This window comes from Lepisma saccharinum, chromosome 4 (genome assembly GCF_977018435.1).
Source record: "Lepisma saccharinum chromosome 4, izLepSacc3.1, whole genome shotgun sequence".
NCBI classification, from domain to species: Eukaryota; Metazoa; Arthropoda; class Insecta; order Zygentoma; family Lepismatidae; genus Lepisma; species Lepisma saccharinum.
Genome location: NC_139232.1, coordinates 108,278,103 through 108,300,613, shown reverse-complemented (window position 1 = coordinate 108,300,613; position 22,511 = coordinate 108,278,103). Strand labels below are relative to the sequence as shown.

The window sequence follows — 22,511 nt, the reverse complement described above, 5'->3', positions numbered from 1 at the left end:
ATTCATGTTGTAGGCATTCCAATGCATAGCCAATTAGTTCTTAATAGGGATGGGACCGATTAATCGGTATTCTATCGGTATCTGCCGATATAGGCATATCGGTTTATCGGTAAAATTACCGATTATTTTACCGATCCGATATATCGATAAATATCTGATAATTTAGTGCAAAATTCTGCAATTTTGTTGTAATTTTTATGGATAATCTCCATGCCCTACTTTCTAAAAAAGTAAATGTCTAAATATGCAATTTCTTTTACACTGCAGTCACCTCGAAACACACATTTATTAAGAAGGTTATTATTCAGGTTCTTCAAGGACCATTTCTAATTTTATATCTGACCGATAGAATATCGGTTATCAGTATTGGTAAATTTTATATCTGTATCGGCCAAAATTTAATATCGACCCATCTCTAGTTCTTAATAATATGTACATAATTCCAATTTTTTTTTTAGGTCTTGATGGATCTTTTCTATCAAGATGAAGATGTGTCTGCCAGTTTAGAGGATGAACCGGTTTCAAGAACATCCCTTACTTACGAAGAGGTGGTGAAGGATTTAATTCACGATGAGAAACAGTACTTAAGGGATCTTCATATGATTATTAAAGTGTTCAGGGAAGAAATTGCCAAATTGTTATCTCCAAGTAGTAAGGTATGTATGCATAAGTGCAAGGAAGTATCATGGAGAACATGTAACTGTACAGAACATGCATTTGCTTGAATGTATTGTCATCCATAAGGGCTAACATGTAATATGTCAAATGCATTCATTATGTGAGGTGTTCGGAGCACAAGTGTCATAACTCCATTCAAGACACTTTCGAGAAAAATGCACATGAAAGTACTATGTACAAAATAGTTTCTTTGCTCTCTTCACATGTCTGGAACAGTTGATCTGTTGTAACATTGGTTCAGTATCATTTACATTGTTATTAATATACACATGGAATATGTAATTTTCAGTAATACTTTGTTGGTTGGTTAGTGTATATTAGGGATGGACTGATAACTTTTTTCCCAATAATGATAAAGTAACAATATAAAATTGCAACAAATATGAATTGTTCATTAACTTCCTTAATATTTTTAACTAAGGGATTGCATTGGGCTTTGATAAAGAAACTTTACATTTAAACTTTTCACAGGATACATTTTACTACATTATAAGGTGTTTTATTTTTTATCCAAGTCCTCTGAGAAAAGGAAAGTCGAGGTTCCACTGTATGTGTATAATTATAAGAATAACAATATATTAGAAATGGACTGATAACTTTTTGTCGATAATGTCCCCTGGACTCCTGGTTAAATCTTGGTATAGGTTGCTGTGCTTACGAATATTACCTACGTGTCTTATACACAGAAAAAGTAATTGTGTTAGATACACATGATGTGGTAACTTTTTCAGGAATTGGATGTGATATTCAGCAATATAATGGACACATACGAGCTTACTGTGACATTGCTGGGTTCGTTGGAAGATATGGTAGAGATAACCGAGGAGAAGCAAGTTCCTGCTATTGGCAGCTGCTTTGAAGAGTTGGCGGAGGTGAGTTGTAAAGCTATTAATTCAATTCTCATAGAATTGCTGCTGTTGTATAAAATATATATCTAAAAAATACCATTGCTTATTGAACAGTATCCTTCATCATCCACCTAACTGTTTGGTCATTGATAAGTTAAACTCGGCTGCATTCTTGGTCAGTTGGGTCAAGTGATTGACTCTTGACCTTGCTACCAAAGATTTGCATCGTTCTCGCCACATGCCTATTACACCTACACGAGTACGTCAGCGGAGGTGCAAACCAACAAGCTTGGCAACAATCGTTCAGTAGTACCTAACACACTGCAAAGTTATGCTAACTTTTTCTCCAGTGGTGGCAAGAGACTTTATTTCACTCATGGTTTGTACATTGTCTAAAGTTAGAGAAAGTTTAATGACTGTAGCTGAATACACATATGCAACTGTAAATGGTGTAAGTTAGCACACGCCCGCGTAGGATAATATACTCACTTGGCCAATATACTGCCACACAATGGGGGGAGAATGGCTTCCGTAAACTGGAAACAGGAACACTGTTGCTGCTGCCCTCTGCAGTCGTAACCGTAGCTCCAACACACTTTAGGAATGTGCAGTCCTTCACTTGCGCCAACTTCTGTAGTTGCAGGCTCTTTACAGGAAACTGTTGGCTTTTGGGGAATAAGGGAATCTATTAATGTCACCCTCACGATAACACATGTACTTTATCTGACTGTAATTTTACAGTCAAAGCTACATCCCGATCCTTGTCGTATACGTCCTAATAAGGCCCAGCACCTTTTGGTGGGGTTTAAGCAGTAAACGGCAATGTCTGTACTTAACAATCACCGTTCCGTTTCCACCCAGCATTAAGGATAACAGGATACACAATGGTAAACCTTATGAGTGGTTGCCTAGCAACCCAACGCCTCAATCCCCAGGTGGGGTACAGCTGGTTGATAGTGGAGGAAACATCTTGCAGCAAGCAGAGTGTGTCCTGTCACCCTAAAGTGGAGTTTGTTTCTCTCGCCAACAAGCAGAGTGGGATCTCTGTCGCTCGTAAGCGGAGTGCAACTTCTTTAGGGTGCTTGGCCTCTCGCAAAAGCGGAGAGTACCTTCCTTCCAGGTCAGTTTTTAAGAGAGATCTTATCGTGAGCAGACCTGAAAGCCAACTGAAGAAAATATGCTGCATGGCCAGTTATATAGCCTTGGTTCAGAGCGAACTACGTGGAACCGTGCTAGAGCAATTGAGGCCATCTCTACGGCAGTAGATTGAACTACGTGCTCAAGGCACAAACAATTATAATATTAAATGTGTGCTAAACATTAATATACAATTATAAGATAAATATTACATATTCTTTGCGACCACGCAGGGCCTTATTAACATTACAACCCAGCATATACTAACACAGAGCATCAGACCTCATTATCAATAGATCATAACACTATTTACAATGAATGGTTAACACAAATAATGTTGACAGAATTAGCAATTGACCTTGAACCGGGCAACCAGTGGTTATCAGACACTGTTGCTTATATTTTTTGTCACATACTCCAAACGATACTTCCTGCGAACATGATATTTTTGACTTTGACTCTTTTGATTTTTGACACTCTTTTTTTCTCAACAACAGTATTTGACTTCGTTTGATAAAGAAGGTCAGGCGTTAAAAAAATATTTTCCATTTCACTTACGTAAACAGGCAAGCAGTGTCTGTCAAACACAGTGTATAATTGATATGTAAAGAAGCCTACTTGAATATGTATTAACAAATGTTTAATAAAAAATAAAGTATTTAATAAGACATCACATAAAAATACCGTATTTACTCATGTATAATACGCACTTTTTCCAAAATTTTTGCACACGAAAAGTGTGGTGCGTATTATCCACGGAATATTTTTTTTGTGTGTTTACACAACCCTATCATGTTGTATATCGTTGTAATGCTTGAATTCTGTAGTTTCTGAATATGGCAACAGTATTCCATTCAAGATGGCGACACTAATGTGCAATTCAGTTGAAATAAGCTCATTACAAAATGAAGGAACGTTCTGATTTTTGTGGTACTTTGGATGAAAGAAAAGATGAGAAAGAAAATAATAATTAAAATGTATAACTGGCCAAATAATATGACATATATTGAGTGTGTAATTGCCTTAATGAAATAAATCTTGTTCTTCTAACTGCTAGTTTGAGGGTCCTGAATGGGCCTCTTATAAATGTTATGTCAGTCATGCAAAAAGTATATATTTTGAAGATTTTTTTAAAGTAAAAGTAAAGAGAAAAGGAGCAAGACCACGCATTAAAGTTTAAAGGCCATTTTCCACGATTTTTCACTTTGTAATTTAATGTTCTGTGACACAAGAAAAATAGTGCCATAATGGCAAATTTCGAGTATCCACCTCCCATGTGATGGGATGTGTATCAGCAGTATTTGTTGGGCAAGAAATAACAGAAAATAACTTCCTGAGCACTGCAAATCCATAACTTAATATTGATCTCCCTTTCGACTATTACAGAATAAATAAGGTGGTTAAAGAGTGAAAGTTTTGGGATGTTAAACACAGTGGAGATAGAGTGGGAAGGTGACATGGGTTGGTTACTTACTGTTTACACAAGAGGATATTCTACTCTTGGTCCACATAGCAAAAGGTGACTCATTGAGTAGGTATGATGTCACTAGCTCTTGACTAGCATAGCAACAGCTTTACGACCTACAACCAAGAAAGCCATTTCTTGAACCTGGATTATACTGCGCATTATACACGAGATAAATTTTTTTTTCACTTTTCCCCATCAAAAACCAGAGTGCGCATTACACAAAGGGCGTTCAATAAGTTTTGCACAGATGGTTATAATATTTTTATTAGTTGCAATATGATGATGAAATTTTAGATGAACATACTTTGATCCTTTGGCTAGAAGACCATGTCACTCAATGTAGCCTCCGTCTGCTGTGATGCATCTTGTCCAACGTTCTTTCCATGCCTCGAATGCACTTTGTTAAAATTCAGGTGGCTGATTTACACCATTCTCTCACACAAGAAAATGTTTACCATCCCATTTTCATGATTTTTTGCTGTGTCGTCATGGCTGTGTGAGTCTTGACATTGTCATGATGGAGTTTGATGACCTTACCTTATCCTCGGCCTCCCTATAGTCTGGACTTGGCTCCTTCGGATTGCTTCCTGTTTGGTCATCTGAAGGCCTACCTGCGGGGAAAAACATTCCACAGTGGCAAGGACCTCATTTCTTGTGTGAGACAATGGTGTAAAAGTCAGCCACCTGAATTTTACCAAAGTGCATTCAAGGCATGAAAAGAACGTTGGACGAGATGCGTCACAGCAGATGGAGGCTACATTGACTGACATGATCTTCTAGCCAAAGGATCAAAGCATGTTCACCTAAAATTTCATCATCATATTGCAACTAAGAAAAATATAACCATCTGTGCAAAACTTATTGAACGCCCTTTGTACACGCGTAAATATGGTATTATTAACGCTAAAATAGAAAAAATGAAAAATATGTGAGCCAATAAAACTATTTCCTCACACTACCTTCCAGCCTAAAACGTTTCATATATTATGCTGCATAAAATACAACAACATGGAATTACGATGATGATGAATACAAGATATGGACATAGCAATGATGATGAGGTTAAATATCATGTCACTCGCTTGTTTCCAAAGCGATGAAACATAAAAATCTCGCATTAGAAGGGTAAAATCCATTTAAAACAAAGCAGTTTCCGACAGACACTGCTTGCCTGGACACGTTACAAAAATAACTTTCCTGGGTAAGGGTTAACATGGAATAATAACACTCAGAAACTAAATAATTGTGATGACCTCGCAGGATCATTACAGATTCCAAGTTTGAATCCTGTGAAAACTAAAATATCAAGGGTCAACAACTGCAACAACATTTTGAACATTCTAAGTGCTTTCCCCTTACATTTAATATTGTAATACAATGTGAACTCTGAAATCTACCACCATATTAAGAAAAGTATCACTAGATAACATTTAGGTCATTTGAAATGATTCATTTATTGTCATGCAGAAAGTTGTGTTATTTGTGTGGCTGTTTTGTGCTTCCTCAATAAGGTGCCTTTTTCTCATGATATAACTCGCAACAGCTTTATTCTAAACATGCTAATTGTTTCTGTTCCAGGCTGCAGAATTTGACGTGTACGGGAAGTATGCGAAGGACGTCATAAACCATCACTGTCGGGAGACATTGACAAAACTGTTGGCCAAACCTGAAGTGTCCGATGCTCTTCACACAGCTGGACATGGCTTCCGAGAAGCTGTTAAATATTATTTACCTAAACTCCTTTTGGGACCAGTATGGCATTGTTTTTTGTATTTTGACTATATCAAGGTAAGTGTGTGTAGTTTTGGTCTTGCTATTGGTAAAATAAGAATATAGTGCATGCTATTCCTGCAGTCTTGGCAATGTTTCTGTACTTTCCATATTACTTTTCTGAACCTTTAAGATGCTGAAGCTGTTTTTCAGCACAAATTTGAAATTGTGCACTTTTCAAGAACTGTAAACCTACTACATCATGCAGCCATCCTGAGGAAATTGGGGAGCTAGAAAGGAGTAGCGTAACGTGATCCAAGAAAACCTACAATGACTGGGGGTTCTTCGTGCTGACCACACATCACACCGTAACTGGTTTGATGATCTCCCACCTCTGCTGAGCCATGTGGGAGTGAGGCCAACAGTCTGTAGGTAAGCACCGCCCCTCATGGACAGTTACACAACAGGTTAATCACAGGAAGAAAGCACTAGCGTGTGCATTGCATATGGGTGGCAAATGAATTGCAGTGGAAGTAGCAGGGTACCTCTAACGAATAATTATGTAAAGTGTGTTGGTATCAGATGTCAGTGTATAATTCCCACATAGATTTGCTGTAACAGTCATTGTAATGCTCTCCCTCGTCCTGATATGATGACCCTAGACTTCTTCAAGTTGGGTTAGGTGAAGGACATTACAGGAAGAAAGTCATCAATTTGGTGGAATTGAAGTCTAGGATTTACCAGGTTGTGACATCAGTCACTGTTGGCATGATCATCTGAGTAAATTTGTCAATAGCCATGAGAGATTGTGGTAGCTGTTAAGAGTGTCTTATGTCAAGGTTTATTAATGAGAAGCCAATCTTCGTTAGTGGAGTGGTTAGCGCAACATGCTGTGGTGCCAGGGATCCTAGGTTCAAATACCATGGGTTTTCTTGTGCGTGTCCTTGCATTATTTTCATCGCATCATTACTTATCCTCATCATCGCAATTAGCCAAAAGTGGCAGGAAAGCTACGTAAAGTAACCAAATTCAATTAATCACCGAATTTATTGATAAGGAGAACTATTTTCCCTAAAAGCTGTTTGAGTTAATTAATGTAATGTCCTGTCTTTTTCTTTGTGGAACACTCATTACAGAAGATATGTTTATAAGCTGTTTCATATTGCTAGTTCCATTCGGACTTTATATCTGAGCTAGAACGAGAAGAAATTGATAATTTGTAAGATTTTGTAAAGAAATATATGTTTTCTGTCCATCATACAGCTTGCCACATATGATGGCCAATGACCATGCAAGCAGAGAAACAATGACTTTGCTAGAATTCCTGGTGGTCATACCTTTGCTAAAAGGAGCTTTGATACAAGTTATATGGATTCGCTATCACACTCGTGTAACTGCACTGTGTACTGTGCGTACTGGTCCATTGGCCATTGTATATGCGAAGAATATGTATATGTTAGAATATGATGTATACATAAGATTTAAGTATGTAAGTGTAAATGCAATTATTATTGTATTTTTCAGATGCTTCATCGACTGACTCCTATTGAAGAAGACAAGGAAAGCTTGGAGCAAGTGGAGGGTCTTCTTAGGCCTTTGCAAGTGGAAATGGTGCACACGGTTGGGAATTTGCCAAAAAAGTGAGTTTTACATATGATTCATGGGGAACTAAACAAAGTACTGTACATTGTTCTTCAGATTGAGATTCAGTATTTTTACAGTAGTGCAAGTGAAAGTAATCATTCAAGCAGTATTTTTTGTTGAATGAAATTGTATATTTCACTTGTAAAACGTTGCTACCTAGTCATAAATGTTTCAATAAAATAGCAACAACAATAACTTGTTTTTTCCATAGTATATACTAATATAAGAAAGCAGAGATTACAGATCCAAAGCTGATATTTTGTCATATTCCAATATTTGATTATTTAATTTAAGCTCAATATATTTTTCACCATGCCCAAAATAAAGATGCTATGAAAAATGGTTTACAATGAGAAAACAAGAGCTTTGTTGTTGTTGAGTTGGTGTTTAAAGTCCACTTTATGCACAGAAAGGCTAATCGGGACTGGACCTACAGTTTAAAGTGGGATCCGAACCACTGTGTCATGTGCCTCCACCGGGTATCGAACCCAAACAAGATCTTTGAAACTACATTCAAACTGTATGTATATTAATACCAACAAGTGCAATCAGACTTTTGAAGGTACTGTATGCTCGTGTAGCTGCACCATTTTTACCCAAAATTGTTCAAGGAAAGTGGTGTGTGACTAGAAGTCATACTTAATTTTGTTTTGAAACATTACATACCGTTGATGAACAAGTGTTCTCGGGAATCATATTCCCTGATGATGAAAGCAATGTATGCATTCAAAAGTTGGAAACCAACATCGACTTAACCTGGCTGGTAACCCGAGAGAACACTTGTTCGACCAATGTCTTCATAGATTTTTACCAATTTCCAAAGGATGTTCTTGTATACCAATTTCAGTCTTTAGTCCTACAATGGGAACTCCTGCATAGCGAATGGTTAGAGGCACATAATTTTCGTAAATGAAAAAAGCAAAATTTCGGTACAAAAACAAAGTCAATTTCGGGTTCAAAGGCGGTAAATAAAATAAAATTTCGGTGTTATAGCGGTGAAAAATCTGATGAAAAGTGGTATATAAAAAGACATTTTGGTTTTAAAATTGTGAATATAATCCTAAATTTGATTTAAAAACTGTATCTATTACACAAAATTAACATTTCAATTCTAATAGCACATTTATGTAGTTATGTGAGTATTAAGTTTTTTTCTGTGTAAAGGAGTCAATTTTTGCTTCTCCAATATTAACCTTTTGGATCCCAAGCGTCTCGAACGAGATACCCAACTGTAACCTTCACGGTCCCAAGCGTCTCGATTGAGACGCTGTGTCAAGGTCGTAGTTTTTACGTTATAACTTTTCTATTTTTGGCTAGAATTTCGATTTTTTTCTTTTATATTGTTCCTAACACATGTATTTAACAGAAATGTTTCTTGCACCTTTTTTTTTCTTCATGAAAATGGAGGTGAAAAGGCGGGAAAAGGGACTTCTCTTTTCAAGGGAAAATATAAATTTCAAACATTTCAACAATTTTTAAAAATAATTTTTGGGGTTTTTCTCCCTTCCCCCTCCATATATACGTCAAATTTGCATAAATTTTGCATTTTGTGCATTTTGAAAAAAAAAATTGGGGGGGGGGGGCGGGGAGAAACACCATTTTTTTAAGAAAAGTATTTTTGTGGGGATTTCCCCCCTTTCCCCCTCCATATGTACGCTGAATGTGCATAAATTATATATCGTCTGAATCTGTGATTCATTCTGCGTACAACGGTATATCTTTCATATTTCTAGGGCATTTAGTTTCTGAGCTATAGTCGTTTCAAGGTACCGCTGCATTTTGAAGCTTGAATCAGTGGCGTGCCCACCATTCCTTTTGGGGGTACAACTCAAGTTACATTGGTCATACGACAATGATGCAAATATTTTTGTGTTCCTTACATGCCAGCGATAATTTCTATGTGCATTTTGAACTTTTCATATCCTTTTTTTCGGGGGGGGGGGCAGGGGGGGCGAAACCTCATTTTTTAAAAAAAAGTATTTTGAGAGGATTTCCCCCCTTTCCCCCTCCATATATACGCCGCAGGTGCATAAATTATATATCGTCTGAATCTGTGATTCATTCTGCGTACAACGGTATATAGTTCATATCTCCAGGGAAAATAGTCTCTGAGCTAAAGTCATTTCAAGGTACCGCTGCATTTTGAAGCTTGAATCAGTAGCGTGCCGACCATTCCTTTTTGGGATGTACAACTCAAGTTACATTGGTCATATGATAATAATGCAAATATTTTTGTGTTCCTTACATGCCAGCGATAATTTCTATGTGCATTTTGAACTTTTCAAATCCTTTTTTTCGGGGGGGGCGAAACCCCATTTTTTTAAAAAAAAAGTATTTTCAGGGGATTTCCCCCCTTTCCCCCTCCATATATACGCCGAATTTGCATAAGTTTCATATAGTCTGAATCTCTGGTTCATTCCGCGTACAACGGTATATCACTCATCTCTCTAGGGCAATTAGTCTCCGATCTACACTCATTTAATTGAAACTCTGCATTTTGCTCAAAATCTGCTCGGGACCGAGAGGCTTACTTGTGAAAATGGCCTTGGGACTCAAAAGGTTAACAGTAGAATTAATCAATTTTCTGTGAATTGCATAACTCACAGGATAATTCAGACCTCACAAGGTGTCACGTCGGTAAATAAACCCTAAATTTCGTGTTTAAGAGTTTTTTGCATTTTGCAGTTCATTTCACATTATTTCGTGACAAAACATGGCAGCAAAATGCATCTCACAATTTTCAAAAACTTGAAAAATTAACTCTACAATGTGTTTTTTGACATTTTATTTTTTTGTCAAAATCGAAATATGAATGGTTACTGCTCTTCCTTTTTCTATAAGAGGTCTTGGGTTCGTTTCCAATTAGAGTCCCAAACTTTCAGTTATAACTCAACATTCCAAGGACAGTTTAAGAGTTAATTGATGAATTAATTTTTCTTGCAGTTTATGGTTTTCCTAAGCACATAAACACAATTTTTGCTGTTACGTTTCGGGAGAACAAGTACTCTCTTCCTCAGACCTTTATTTCTGGTTTGAATAATGTTACAATTATAATAACATAAAAAATTTAACAAAAGCATAAAGAAGAAGTAATACAATGAATCTTGTAAATAATATTACATTGTTTGGACATAACAATTAAAACTATGAAATAAGCAATTTATTAGTATTTTAAAATGAAGTTGTTCTCAAATTTTAATTTTGGATCCTATATATCATCAGATAATTCAAAGTACTCCTCCTTTCTACAAAGATTCTTCGTCTCGTCTGTAGGATTAAATTTCAAAGGTGGTGGCTTATCCCACCTGTGAAGGAGGGAACTCCATAGTGTGTATATATTGTCATTCTCGTTATTTAATTTCTTCCAATGTTCTTCCGCAATGAATGAAGTCTGTTGTACATTTAAATCTATATATCCCGAAATTCTTTTTGAAAGCTTTCTTTTTCTCCTCAATGATGTGAAGTGAAAAACATGTTCTTGGGTCTAAATATGCAATATCTAAATCATGTTCATGCCATCTTATTGCCATTTTTCTTGAGGTTTGACCTACATAATATTTTGAACAGAAACAAATTCCATTATATATTCCAGTGGATTCCTCATCTGGCAGTTTTTTTTAAAAATCTATATTCATTACATGCATATTCCAAATTTCTTGGTGATTTAAAAACAATAAAGCAATGTAGAACCGTAAACTGCAAGAAAAATAATTCTACAATGCAAGAAATATGTACATACAAGAAGAATTGAATTTAGTTAGAGAAGAAAAGTAGGCCGCCTTGCTAGAAAGTCTGAGAACAACAGTAGTAGGACTTCATTTGCTGACTTTCATCACCCATTGAAAAGCTGCTTGGGAGAAAAGTTTTTTTCCCTCAAGGACTGTTGCATACAGTTTAGTTTAGTCACTTTTCATAGTATTACTATATTATTACTTTGTTATTGTACCATGTACCCTTGATTATACATTTTAAGTGCACCGAGGAAGAATTTTTGGAACATTTTGGTTAGGGATCAGAAAAGTAAAACATAATGCGTGAAAATGTAAAATCAAGGTTCCACTGTGTGTTGTTTTTGAACATTTAATTCTACATTATGTTCACAATTAATATTTAGCAAGAATTACAGAATGTTATGATGCTTTATTCATTCTTTAAAGACTATATTCATTATATGCTTATTTTCATTGCAGGGAGACTGGAGTGAAAGTTCATGGTCGGGCGAGAAGGCAAGCAGCGTTAGAAAAGACAAATGAACTACAAAAATCCATTGACGGATGGGAGGGAAAAGACATAGGCCAGTGTTGCAATGAATTTATTCGGGGTAAGGAATAAGCACTTAATTTTAACATTTGACATCCATTTTGTAAGATAGAGATGCAGTTTGCTGAGAGAGAAACTGTTTTATTTGTATCTGGAAAAAAATATCTGTATGGGAAGCCCAAATTTATTCTAACTGTATTATGTACAACTACCAGATTAATGTTAAACATTGTTGGTGTATCCTTGGAGATTTTAATTGAAATTTCAATAAAAGACTCAATTATTAAAGAAATAATTATGCAGCACAATTCTGGGCCTCCCATATTGCATCACCACCACAGATTCATGGACTATCAATTGGAAACCGCTGGTTTACACTAGAATTCTAGTTACATAACTTTTGAATGTTAACTTCCATAATTAATTTTGTTTCATGAAGGAATATTTTTTTTTCACAACCTGCTCTTCTCATTTCAGAGGATTCCCTAGGGAAATTAAGTTCAGGCAAACGCTTGACGGAACGCAGGGTGTTTCTGTTTGATGGCCTGATGATCCTTTGTAAACCGAATAATAAAAGGACATCAGTTACTGGTCCTATAAGTGAATATAGACTTAAGGAGCGCTTCTTTATCCGCAAAGTGGAAATCATTGATAGGGAAGATACAGAAGGTGTGTATATCTATATGGTTCGTTCACAACATGCACGATTATGAAAAAAAGGATGGTGTAAAAGTAAAGTTGAATTATTCATTCCTCAACAACTGACATACCTCAACTGTCATGACATGAATTCATGTACAGTCGTGGACACTGCTGGGTTGTAATGATTACATTGAAAGTCAATGCATTCATTACATCCCAGAACTGTCCGTGACTGTACATTACAAGAGTTCGATGTGGATCCTGTTCAGTGGCATATGTCAAGATGTTTGGTACTGCCCAGATGCATCTGCAGCTCATTCTTGGATAATAATTCGCAAGGCATAGACACCAGGAGATTCAAACTCCTTCACCCAACAGTTTCTATGTAATGCACTGTTGCCAAATTTGATCTGAAAGTGATGATGCACCGTCATGACGGCCTCTGTTCAAATTTCTTCATGCAAAATGCCTTTCTCTGTTTTGATGCCCTCATCTTGCACATACAGTTGCACTAGCAGCAATTACCTATGCATACATACACAGACAAGAACTTGCAAGGCGGTTCTTCATTTCCTACCACGAATGGCTATTTACTGTTTTTACCAGACTCGCTACAACCCTTTCTTTTTGCACCATTCTTTTTGAATAACCTTGTAATTGCGTTAACCAGTTTTGCAAGACACCAATCAGTCTTTATTACTTGATAGATAGTAGAACTAAATATGAAAAAAAAAGTAAAGTGTTCTCCTGCGCTTAGCACCACTCCATGAAGGCGTATAGGGGGTGCGGGGGTAACGCCCCACACTTTCTTGATCCGGTGGTGAGTGGGGGTGATGTGATCAGCATCATGCCCCTGACCGTCTTTACCCCCCAGGGTTTCCCCCAGGTACCCATGTTATTCGACGCTGGGTGGGCACCGGGGATGCTTCCAACATTAGAAAACTTCCCGGATTTGAACCGGTCAGGGATCTAACCCGGGACCTTTAGCATGGTAGTCAGACGCGTTACCGAGTGAGCCACCGTGGCCACTATATTTTCATATGCATGAAATATATTTTTTAAATGTGATAGAGTATAATCTCTTATGAATTTTGGGACTAGAAGCTTGTTGGAAAAGTACCACAGCATTCCATTCAAGTAAATGCCTTAAACCATTCTGGGTCCGTAGTTTGCATGCCCGTGGTTTAAATGAAAGGAGAATGGCTAAAGCCAATACATTGAAGAAATTAGTTAAGATGGAATGTTTTTGCCCAGGATAGGGGCAAATGGAAGGCTGTATTTCTATCACAACAAACTTTCAGGTTTCACAGGTGCAGGGAGTGTGAGAGTTAGTGAATATGCGTTTAATTCGATTTGAAATATCCAAGCACTAGGAAAAACTGGGGCTGGACTGTTGCAAGGGTGCAACTTTTTTCGATATTGGGAAACTAACTATACATACATAATCCCTGATACCAATAACTGAGAGAGCCACGGTGGTCTACTCATCTGAGTGCCATGCAGGAGACCCGGGGTGGGTGTTCTAAGGTTGGAATTTTTCCAGCCTTTTCCCCACATAAATCAGCTGTGGGGCTTGCCCAGCCTCAAATCAATAGGCATCTGAGAACAACCCTGGGGCATAGAGGCAGCCAGTGTGTGGTGCTGATCACATCACCTCCAAAATGGCCAAGATCGAGAATGTTTGGGCCCTACCACCACATCACCTAAATGTGCCTTCATAGCACGGTGCTATATCAGGCTGGCTACTCACAGAATTATGTGTGAATTATTGGCTCCGGGAGTTATGCGTGAATTCTACTTGAATTTTTCTCCGTAGGCGTGAAAAATTACAACTTGTATTAATCCAAATCCTATTCACATTTTATGCAAATAAAAATTATTTTCGTAAAATTTTCACCTTGCTTCGCTCGCAAATCCTGCTTTTCTTAATCTTATCAATGTTATAACTATAGCTAGGAGGCGACGGGAGTTGGTCCTGGGTGCCGAACTATCTAAATGAAAAAAAAAGTTGTAAAATTGATTGATTGATTTGTGGTTTTAAGAACATTTTACAATGGTGCATTTTACTCACTATCCATACAGATAAAAATATATAAATGACACGTGAGTGAGTAGAAATGGTTCAAAACGATGTTTCGAAATTCTGTACTACTTCCTTCATCAGGTAAATAAAATAAAAAAAACTTTAGGTGCCAAACATGGTACTGCGTTGTCAAATCGTAAGTTGAAGATTCAGGTTGAGGATAAAAAAGGTAAAAAACTTACTGTAACGGCATACAAACTCAGATGAAAACCTTCACTGGTTAAAGAGTTAAAAACAAAAACCACACAACTAAAACAAATAAAAATCGACGACCTATTATAGCCCCCTAGTGACTCCCATCAGTGAACCCTCAACTTACAATTTGACAACGCAGTACCTTGTTTGGCACCTAAAGTTTTTTATTTTATTTACCTGATAAAGGAAGTAGTACAGACTTCCGAAATGTCGTTTTGAACCATTTCTACTCACTCACGTAAGTCATTTATATATTTCTATCTGTGGTTTTAAGCCACTTTATGCACAGAAAGGCTAATCGGGACTGGATCTACAGTTTAAAGTGGGATCAGAACTACAGTGCCATGTGTATCGAACCTGGAACCCCTTGATCACAAGGTGACGATGTTACCACAACACCATCGGGGAGGCACGAAAGTTGTAAAAGAGAATGCATTGGCGTCCCGTGAAATTATTTGCACCCTATTAAATCGCTTGCTCACTTGCATTCTTTCATTGTTCCCCGTAAAGCATTGTACTGTAAATTTTCAGACAGAGAAATAGCACTTGTTTTAATTGATTGTTTTAAATGCACGAACAATTGTTTTGAGGAAAGGGAGCATGCACATTTGAGACAGTTTATGTCATTTTTGCTGTTGATTTATTGTGAGGTGGATGAATTGGGTGTGTAATGTATTTAAATAATATATCTTGTATATAATATGTATTAAAGAAACTTCGAATACATACACAATTTAGTGTCCACGTCGCTCCATGTTGCATATATGTGAAACATATATCGTGCATGAAAGTTATTACATATTAATGTAAAATAGAATTATATTTGGAATGCATTTGTCAATCATTCTCTGTCTCAAAAATAGTTTGTGTGCTTGTTTTCCATTATGAAATTGAACGTGTTGAAAAAATAATTGAAATTGTTTGTTCGAACACAAATGCTTTAGCACCAACTTCTACCCCCTTTTTGCATAATTCACGAGGATAATAATGTCTTTGATACTACTACTACTATTAATAATAATAATAACAATGTTGGTCCTGGCTTGGGCATGAATGTTTCTGGCTGTCTATTCATGAATTTCATCATATCACTCATCCCCATCTTCGCAAATTAGCCAAACGTGACACAAGAAGCGAAGTAAAATAAAACAAATCAATATTAATTATAATTAAAATATTATTATTATTAGTAGTGTTTGTACATGTATCCTGGCACTTGCTCCCCACCTGCCCAGACAAAAATTTGTGGTTGCACCTCTGATTGTAAATAGAAACTCATCTTAAATTAAATATTTCATTATATTATGTATAACGTTTAATTGAATTATAATTTTTGGATGTTGGAATCACATAGACCCTTTATATTATTAAGATATTTGTGTGTGGATATTGAGAGGCGGCAATACGTAAGGTTGAAATAGAGGAAACATCTACTTGAATTTTTGGAAAGTTCGCCTTGAAAACCGGAAATTATACTTGAATTTTATCATGGTCCTAGAGTAGCCACCCTGTATATGCATGGGGAACTTTTATCTTTGCCTTCCTACCAATCAGAAATCCACAAAGCAGCTGAGTGGGTCACACGCCTTTGTTAATGTATGAAAGGAAGCAACTGCAAGTGAATTTTATTTAGTGAAGGGAACTTCATATTAGAGCATTTACTCCAGAAAATATAACGGAAATGGCAGAATTTTGAATTAAATTATGGGCTATAATTAATATACATAACTGATATACCTACAGTAGTTTGGTACGGTAGATAGACTACGAGTACTAATTAATTTATCTTACTCCTAATTACTATTGTGATTGGTGTAAGTTGAAGTGATTTTTTTATTGTATTCTGTTGGAATGTCGATTGTGTTGTTATTATTATATCATTGTTTCTTTTTCTAGAATTAAAGAATGCCTTCGAAATTGCACCACGAGTGCAGCCAAATGTGATACTAGTTGCTAAGTCTGCAGAAGAGAAAAACAATTGGATGGCTGATCTTATTATGCTCAATACTAAGAGGTAAGTTTATCCTCACAGCTTTTGCTCCATTAGTTTGACCACAGTGGCTGGAATCATGCTGTATGTCAGCAAAATCAGATATACGTTACCCCTCAACTCAAGCACACTGCAGAACACTGCAATAAAGCTAACTCAGCTGAACATCATTGTATCATCAACAGTTCCATGCTGTCATAACGTGGCACTCCTCTGTCTGCGTGCCTTGTATGCCAGTATATGCTTTTATACATGTGGACGCACTGTGTTAAAGAAGGATTTATATTTGCTTCTATTCTATTTGTAGTTTTGCTAAGATGATAAGTGATAAACTGATAAGTGGATTAGTGTTGTTATAATACCACCACTAAAACAGAAATTTTATGTACTTTTGCAAAAACAAATGCATGTGGGATGTAAGGCACCCAAAGATCAACCTGACTTCCCCATAATAGACCTCATACACTGCTTGTTGTAGGCCAGTAAGGCTCTGGTGCCTGGATCCATGGCCATGATAATCCTCTGTGGGTTCGTGCTGTCCTGTCTTTGTACTTGTTTGTGCTGAGTGTCCCTTTACAGCCTCAGCTTTTCATAGGTAAAGATATTTTAGTCTTCAGAGACAGTAAAGTTTTAGTTTTTGTAATGAATAAATAGTTTTAAAAATTGAGTTAGGCAGTTTTTGACAGACCTATTTTACCAGCTAGATTTTGTTGTAGTTACGGAGCTTACCCTGTATTGTGAGATGAGCAAGAATAGCCTGTTAAATTACCTACAATTAATGAATACAAATGCATGTAGATGTGTGAGCAGGTGATTTTTGAGGAAAATGTGTGGCAGTACAAAGACAACATTCCCAACATCTTTTGTGATTGCTTTACTTATAATTTTGAAATATTTTAATTAAAATAAATATATGACCTTGAGTTTATTTACATACATTCAATTCCACTGGCAAGGAGCATGCTTTCAGCAACTAGGTGCATCACACACTAGCAGCGCAATATCAAGATGAAGGAAGGCACCGTATTTTGATGCTGCTTTTTTTTTTGGCCAAAAGGGTTGCTTTCTTTATCATCCTGAACACATCTTTTTTACAATGTCTCTTTTTAACATCAAAATATTTCTAGCATGTATTCTTACTTTGTAATTATTATATGTTTTTGGGGGCCTGAGGCTGAAAGCTCAAATACAAGATGATGTAAAATTTCAGAAAGATCCTATTTTGTTGTGTTGACACTGAGAGGAGATTAAATATGAATGAGAAATATGTAAAATCTGGGAATGTAAAAATACTGTTAACACATGCTATGAAGGAGAACCTACTTTGTGCCAGAAAAATGTCTCTGAAGTTGTTTCTTTTTCCCTTTGCAGCATGTTGGAGCGTACTTTGGATAGTATTCTGTTAGATGAGGAGAAGAAGCACCCGCTGAGATTACCATCGTCAGAAATTTACAGGTTTGCAAAGGCTGACTCAGGGTCCAATATTGTGTTGGAGGAGAGGGAGAATGCAGGGGTGCCGCTTATCAAGGTAAGCTTGCTTGCTACATACGAGGTAAGGAAGGATAAAATACGATGAAACTCTTCATTATGCACGACCATGCAGCTGGATGATTGAAGAGTTTTGTCATATTTTATTCTTCCTTTCTTCAAACATATTTTTAATATTTCAATGAATTGATGTTTTCCTTTTCTTACCTGATGGACAAGGTTGAAAATTTGAATGAAAAAATTACATCCACGCACGAGGTCTGTCCAAGAAGAGACAACTTTTTCAGTTGCATAGGTAAAGTTCCATATTTCCACATTTCAACTTTAATTACTTTTCTGATTAAACTCAGCATCGACTACTCTACGATATGTCAATAAGCTAGGTATTCCCATTTTTCCATCTAGAGGTCCGACTGAAGCAAAAGAAAAGAAGAATCCTAAATCTGGGTTAACACAAATCTTGTCGACGATATTGGGGAATCGTCTAGTTCCACTTTTCGACAAGTTGCGTACGTCCGTAGAAACTACTGATAAGCACATTCATACCACACTCACTTGCCTAAACCTTGCTATATCAGCAATTAATAGGAATTTCTTAAGTGAATCAAAAAATACTGTATAACTGGTTTTTATTATAATCTGGTCAATCAAATGTAACAAACTTCTCAACAACGTTAATAATTTAACATCTCATTCATCCATATGGTTTTTGATAACCACAATGTATATCAAAAGTTTCAACAAACAACAATAACTTTATACTATAACTTCTAATATAAATGTCTGTTGTAATATTAATCCAGTACAAAATTTAATCAATAAGTATTCCTTCACAATAATATTAATTCTTGCCTCTTCATTACATTTTAAAGGACATTTTGTGCTGCCAAAAATATGCAAAGAACTCCTACGTAAATATATCTATACATTCAATATTTAACTTGAAATCATGTAATTAAAGTTCAATGCTTCGTCCACTAAACAGCAGTCATTCTCTCTCATTCACACTCCTTAATACAAATATAAAAGCTTATGGGTGCAAAAAATAAGCACTCATACTTACTCTGATTTCAAAAGTTGTAGTCACCAGCTATTATGAAATGAATACTTTTGTCGTGGTCAACCTCAGAGTATATAATCGTGCCCACAAGTTGTAAGTGACTAGTGAAACTAAATACAAGTCCACGATGCTCAAAATTAAATATCTGATTAAAATTACTCCAAAAATTTACTATTTTAGGCAAAAAGAATTTGACGAATACTGTATTCAACAATTTCCATCCCTGTTGCGTAACACTGGCACTTCCAGGCGAAGTTGGAATGCTTGCTCAAGCGGAACAATAACATCTTGCTAGGGTTTCGTAATTCCGCGTTGCACAATTTAATGGTTCAATCCTATTAATTTCGAAGATCCACTGTCTTCATTCACAAAAGGGTACGGCGTTTGAAGCGGAGATGGTACCGCGTCAGTACATTGTTTGTTCCCGGGCGGCGGTGGTTGCAATTTTTCCCGTTCGGCAGCACTGGCGCGCGCATCTTGGTTTGCGTCGTCTGCTTCCTGTTGTCCGGTGGCGTTGCCAGCTGGGGGTTGGGGGGCTGGGCCGTGTTGCTCGGTAATGTGCCGTTCCTGTTCCCCGCGTGGCTGGAGGGGGGTCGAGTATGTGTATAGCATCTTTTCTTTTTCAGGTCGGGGATCTTTCTGAGGACAGGGTGCCAAGTTGGGTGTGCTTGTCCATTGTCCAGGTTTAGTGCTGGTTTCTGCTGGATGATAGCATGGGTTTCTTTGATGGTGTTTTCTATGACAGAGCCGGTTGGGTGAAGTATGGATATGGAGGAGATGGTGTGGTTGGTGGAGTGGAGGTGTTGGGAGAGGCCTGATTTAGGTGTGTCGTTTTTGGAATCTTTTACATGTTCGTTAATCCGTTCTTGGACGGTGCGGATGGTTCTGCCAATGTAGGTGTTGTGGCATTGGCATGTGGTCTTGTAGACACCGGGGGATGCAAGTTTGGGTAGGTAGTATCTCTTGAAGTTGGGTAGTGCCCTTCTGATTTGGGATATGGGTTTGTGTGCTACTCGGATGTTGAAGGGTTTGAGGGCCTTGGCAAATTTTCCAGATGTGGTGGGGTGGTATGGAAAGGCGATCCATTTGGGTTTAGGATTTTGGTTCGGGTTATCTCTGTTTCTTGGATGTCTGAACTGGGTTTCTGTTTTTGCGCACCACATGGATAGTTGGCGCTCGGTGTAACCGTTGTTTAGGCCTATTTCCGTTACGCACGCTATTTCATCTTGCAGGTCATCTACTGTGCAGCTGTGTGTGAAGGCTCTTCTGTAAAAGTTCATCCATACTCCAGCTTTCTGTTTTGGTGGGTGGTTGGATTTTGCATGGATATACTGGGTGCCCGAACCTGGTTTCCTGTATACGGATGTGACGAACTTGTCTTGGAGTCGTCGGATGCTGAGGTCGAGAAAGTTGAGGCGGCCATTTTGTTCCCTTTCAACGGTGAAGTTTATGTTGGGATGTATGTTATTGAGGGCAGTTAGGAGAAGGGTTAGGTCCTCTTCCTGTTTGTAAATGACTATGGTGTCATCGGCATATCTTTTGTATCTTATATGAGCAAACTCTGGTTGGGTGAGAATTGACTTCTCGGCCACATGCAGCACTATGTTGGATAGGGGTGCAGAAAGGGGGTTGCCCATCGCTAGGCCCCCTGTCTGGTGGAAGAAACTGTCCTCAAACTGGAAATAGTTGTGGGTGAGGCAGGCTTGTAGAAGGTTGCAGATTTCATCAGTTACAAATGGAGGCGTGTTATTGCTGAGTAGCCAAGTTCTGGTGGAGTCAAGTGCAAGGCTGATCGGGATGGAGGAGTACATGTCCACTACGTCTATGCTGGCTAGTTTGCAGTTGTCGGCTTTGACAAAAGAGGTGACAAATTCTTTTGCCTCGAGGCTGTTTTTTAGGCAGTAGGTGAGTTTGTCATTGTGGGCGGTCAGTTTCTGGAGGAGCCATTTGGTTAGGTGGACACTTGGTTGATTGAAGCCGGCCACTATGATTCTCAAGGGGGTTCCTGGTTTGTGAGTTTTTGGTATGCCATATGCACAGGGAAGGCTGGGGTGGGTGTTCCTTAGTTTCTTCTTTTCACTATCTTGAAGGAGGGCACAGTTATCTATGGCTCGGCGGATGGCTGTATTGTATCTGCTAGTGGGGTCACGTTTCAGCTTTTTGTACCCGTCAGAGTTTAGTTTTGCTTGCATTTTGTCACTGTATTGGCCTTTTCCCATTATGACATATTGATTACCCTTGTCCGATTTTATGCACCAACATTTGTTGTCCTGTAGCCACTTTCGGAATTCCTGTGTTGTGTTCCTTAGTTTATTGTGCACTGTGGGTTTATGTTTGCTAGTAGGTTGGGCATGTTAGCGATGGGCAACCCCCTTTCTGCACCCCTATCCAACATAGTGCTGCATGTGGCCGAGAAGTCAATTCTCACCCAACCAGAGTTTGCTCATATAAGATACAAAAGATATGCCGATGACACCATAGTCATTTACAAACAGGAAGAGGACCTAACCCTTCTCCTAACTGCCCTCAATAACATACATCCCAACATAAACTTCACCGTTGAAAGGGAACAAAATGGCCGCCTCAACTTTCTCGACCTCAGCATCCGACGACTCCAAGACAAGTTCGTCACATCCGTATACAGGAAACCAGGTTCGGGCACCCAGTATATCCATGCAAAATCCAACCACCCACCAAAACAGAAAGCTGGAGTATGGATGAACTTTTACAGAAGAGCCTTCACACACAGCTGCACAGTAGATGACCTGCAAGATGAAATAGCGTGCGTAACGGAAATAGGCCTAAACAACGGTTACACCGAGCGCCAACTATCCATGTGGTGCGCAAAAACAGAAACCCAGTTCAGACATCCAAGAAACAGAGATAACCCGAACCAAAATCCTAAACCCAAATGGATCGCCTTTCCATACCACTCCACCACATCTGGAAAATTTGCCAAGGCCCTCAAACCCTTCAACATCCGAGTAGCACACAAACCCATATCCCAAATCGGAAGGGCACTACCCAACTTCAAGAGATACTACCTACCCAAACTTGCATCCCCCGGTGTCTACAAGACCACATGCCAATGCCACAACACCTACATTGGCAGAACCATCCGCACCGTCCAAGAACGGATTAACGAACATGTAAAAGATTCCAAAAACGACACACCTAAATCAGGCCTCTCCCAACACCTCCACTCCACCAACCACACCATCTCCTCCATATCCATACTTCACCCAACCGGCTCTGTCATAGAAAACACCATCAAAGAAACCCATGCTATCATCCAGCAGAAACCAGCA

The 22,511-nt window shown here is 38.0% G+C and overlaps 1 protein-coding gene across 1 annotated transcript in view; it reads left to right on the top strand.

Moving 5' to 3' along the window:
- The window catches only part of Sos (Son of sevenless guanine nucleotide exchange factor), a 121,785-nt gene that overhangs the window by 15,992 nt on the left and 83,282 nt on the right, over window positions 1-22,511 (top strand). Inside the window, exons 5-12 of the mRNA XM_083121087.1 lie at window positions 459-656; window positions 1,410-1,550; window positions 5,710-5,919; window positions 7,366-7,481; window positions 11,676-11,806; window positions 12,223-12,414; window positions 16,562-16,679; window positions 18,027-18,183. Of these exons, the coding sequence (XP_082977213.1) occupies window positions 459-656; window positions 1,410-1,550; window positions 5,710-5,919; window positions 7,366-7,481; window positions 11,676-11,806; window positions 12,223-12,414; window positions 16,562-16,679; window positions 18,027-18,183 (1,263 nt within the window). The remainder of the gene's footprint in view (window positions 1-458; window positions 657-1,409; window positions 1,551-5,709; window positions 5,920-7,365; window positions 7,482-11,675; window positions 11,807-12,222; window positions 12,415-16,561; window positions 16,680-18,026; window positions 18,184-22,511) is intronic.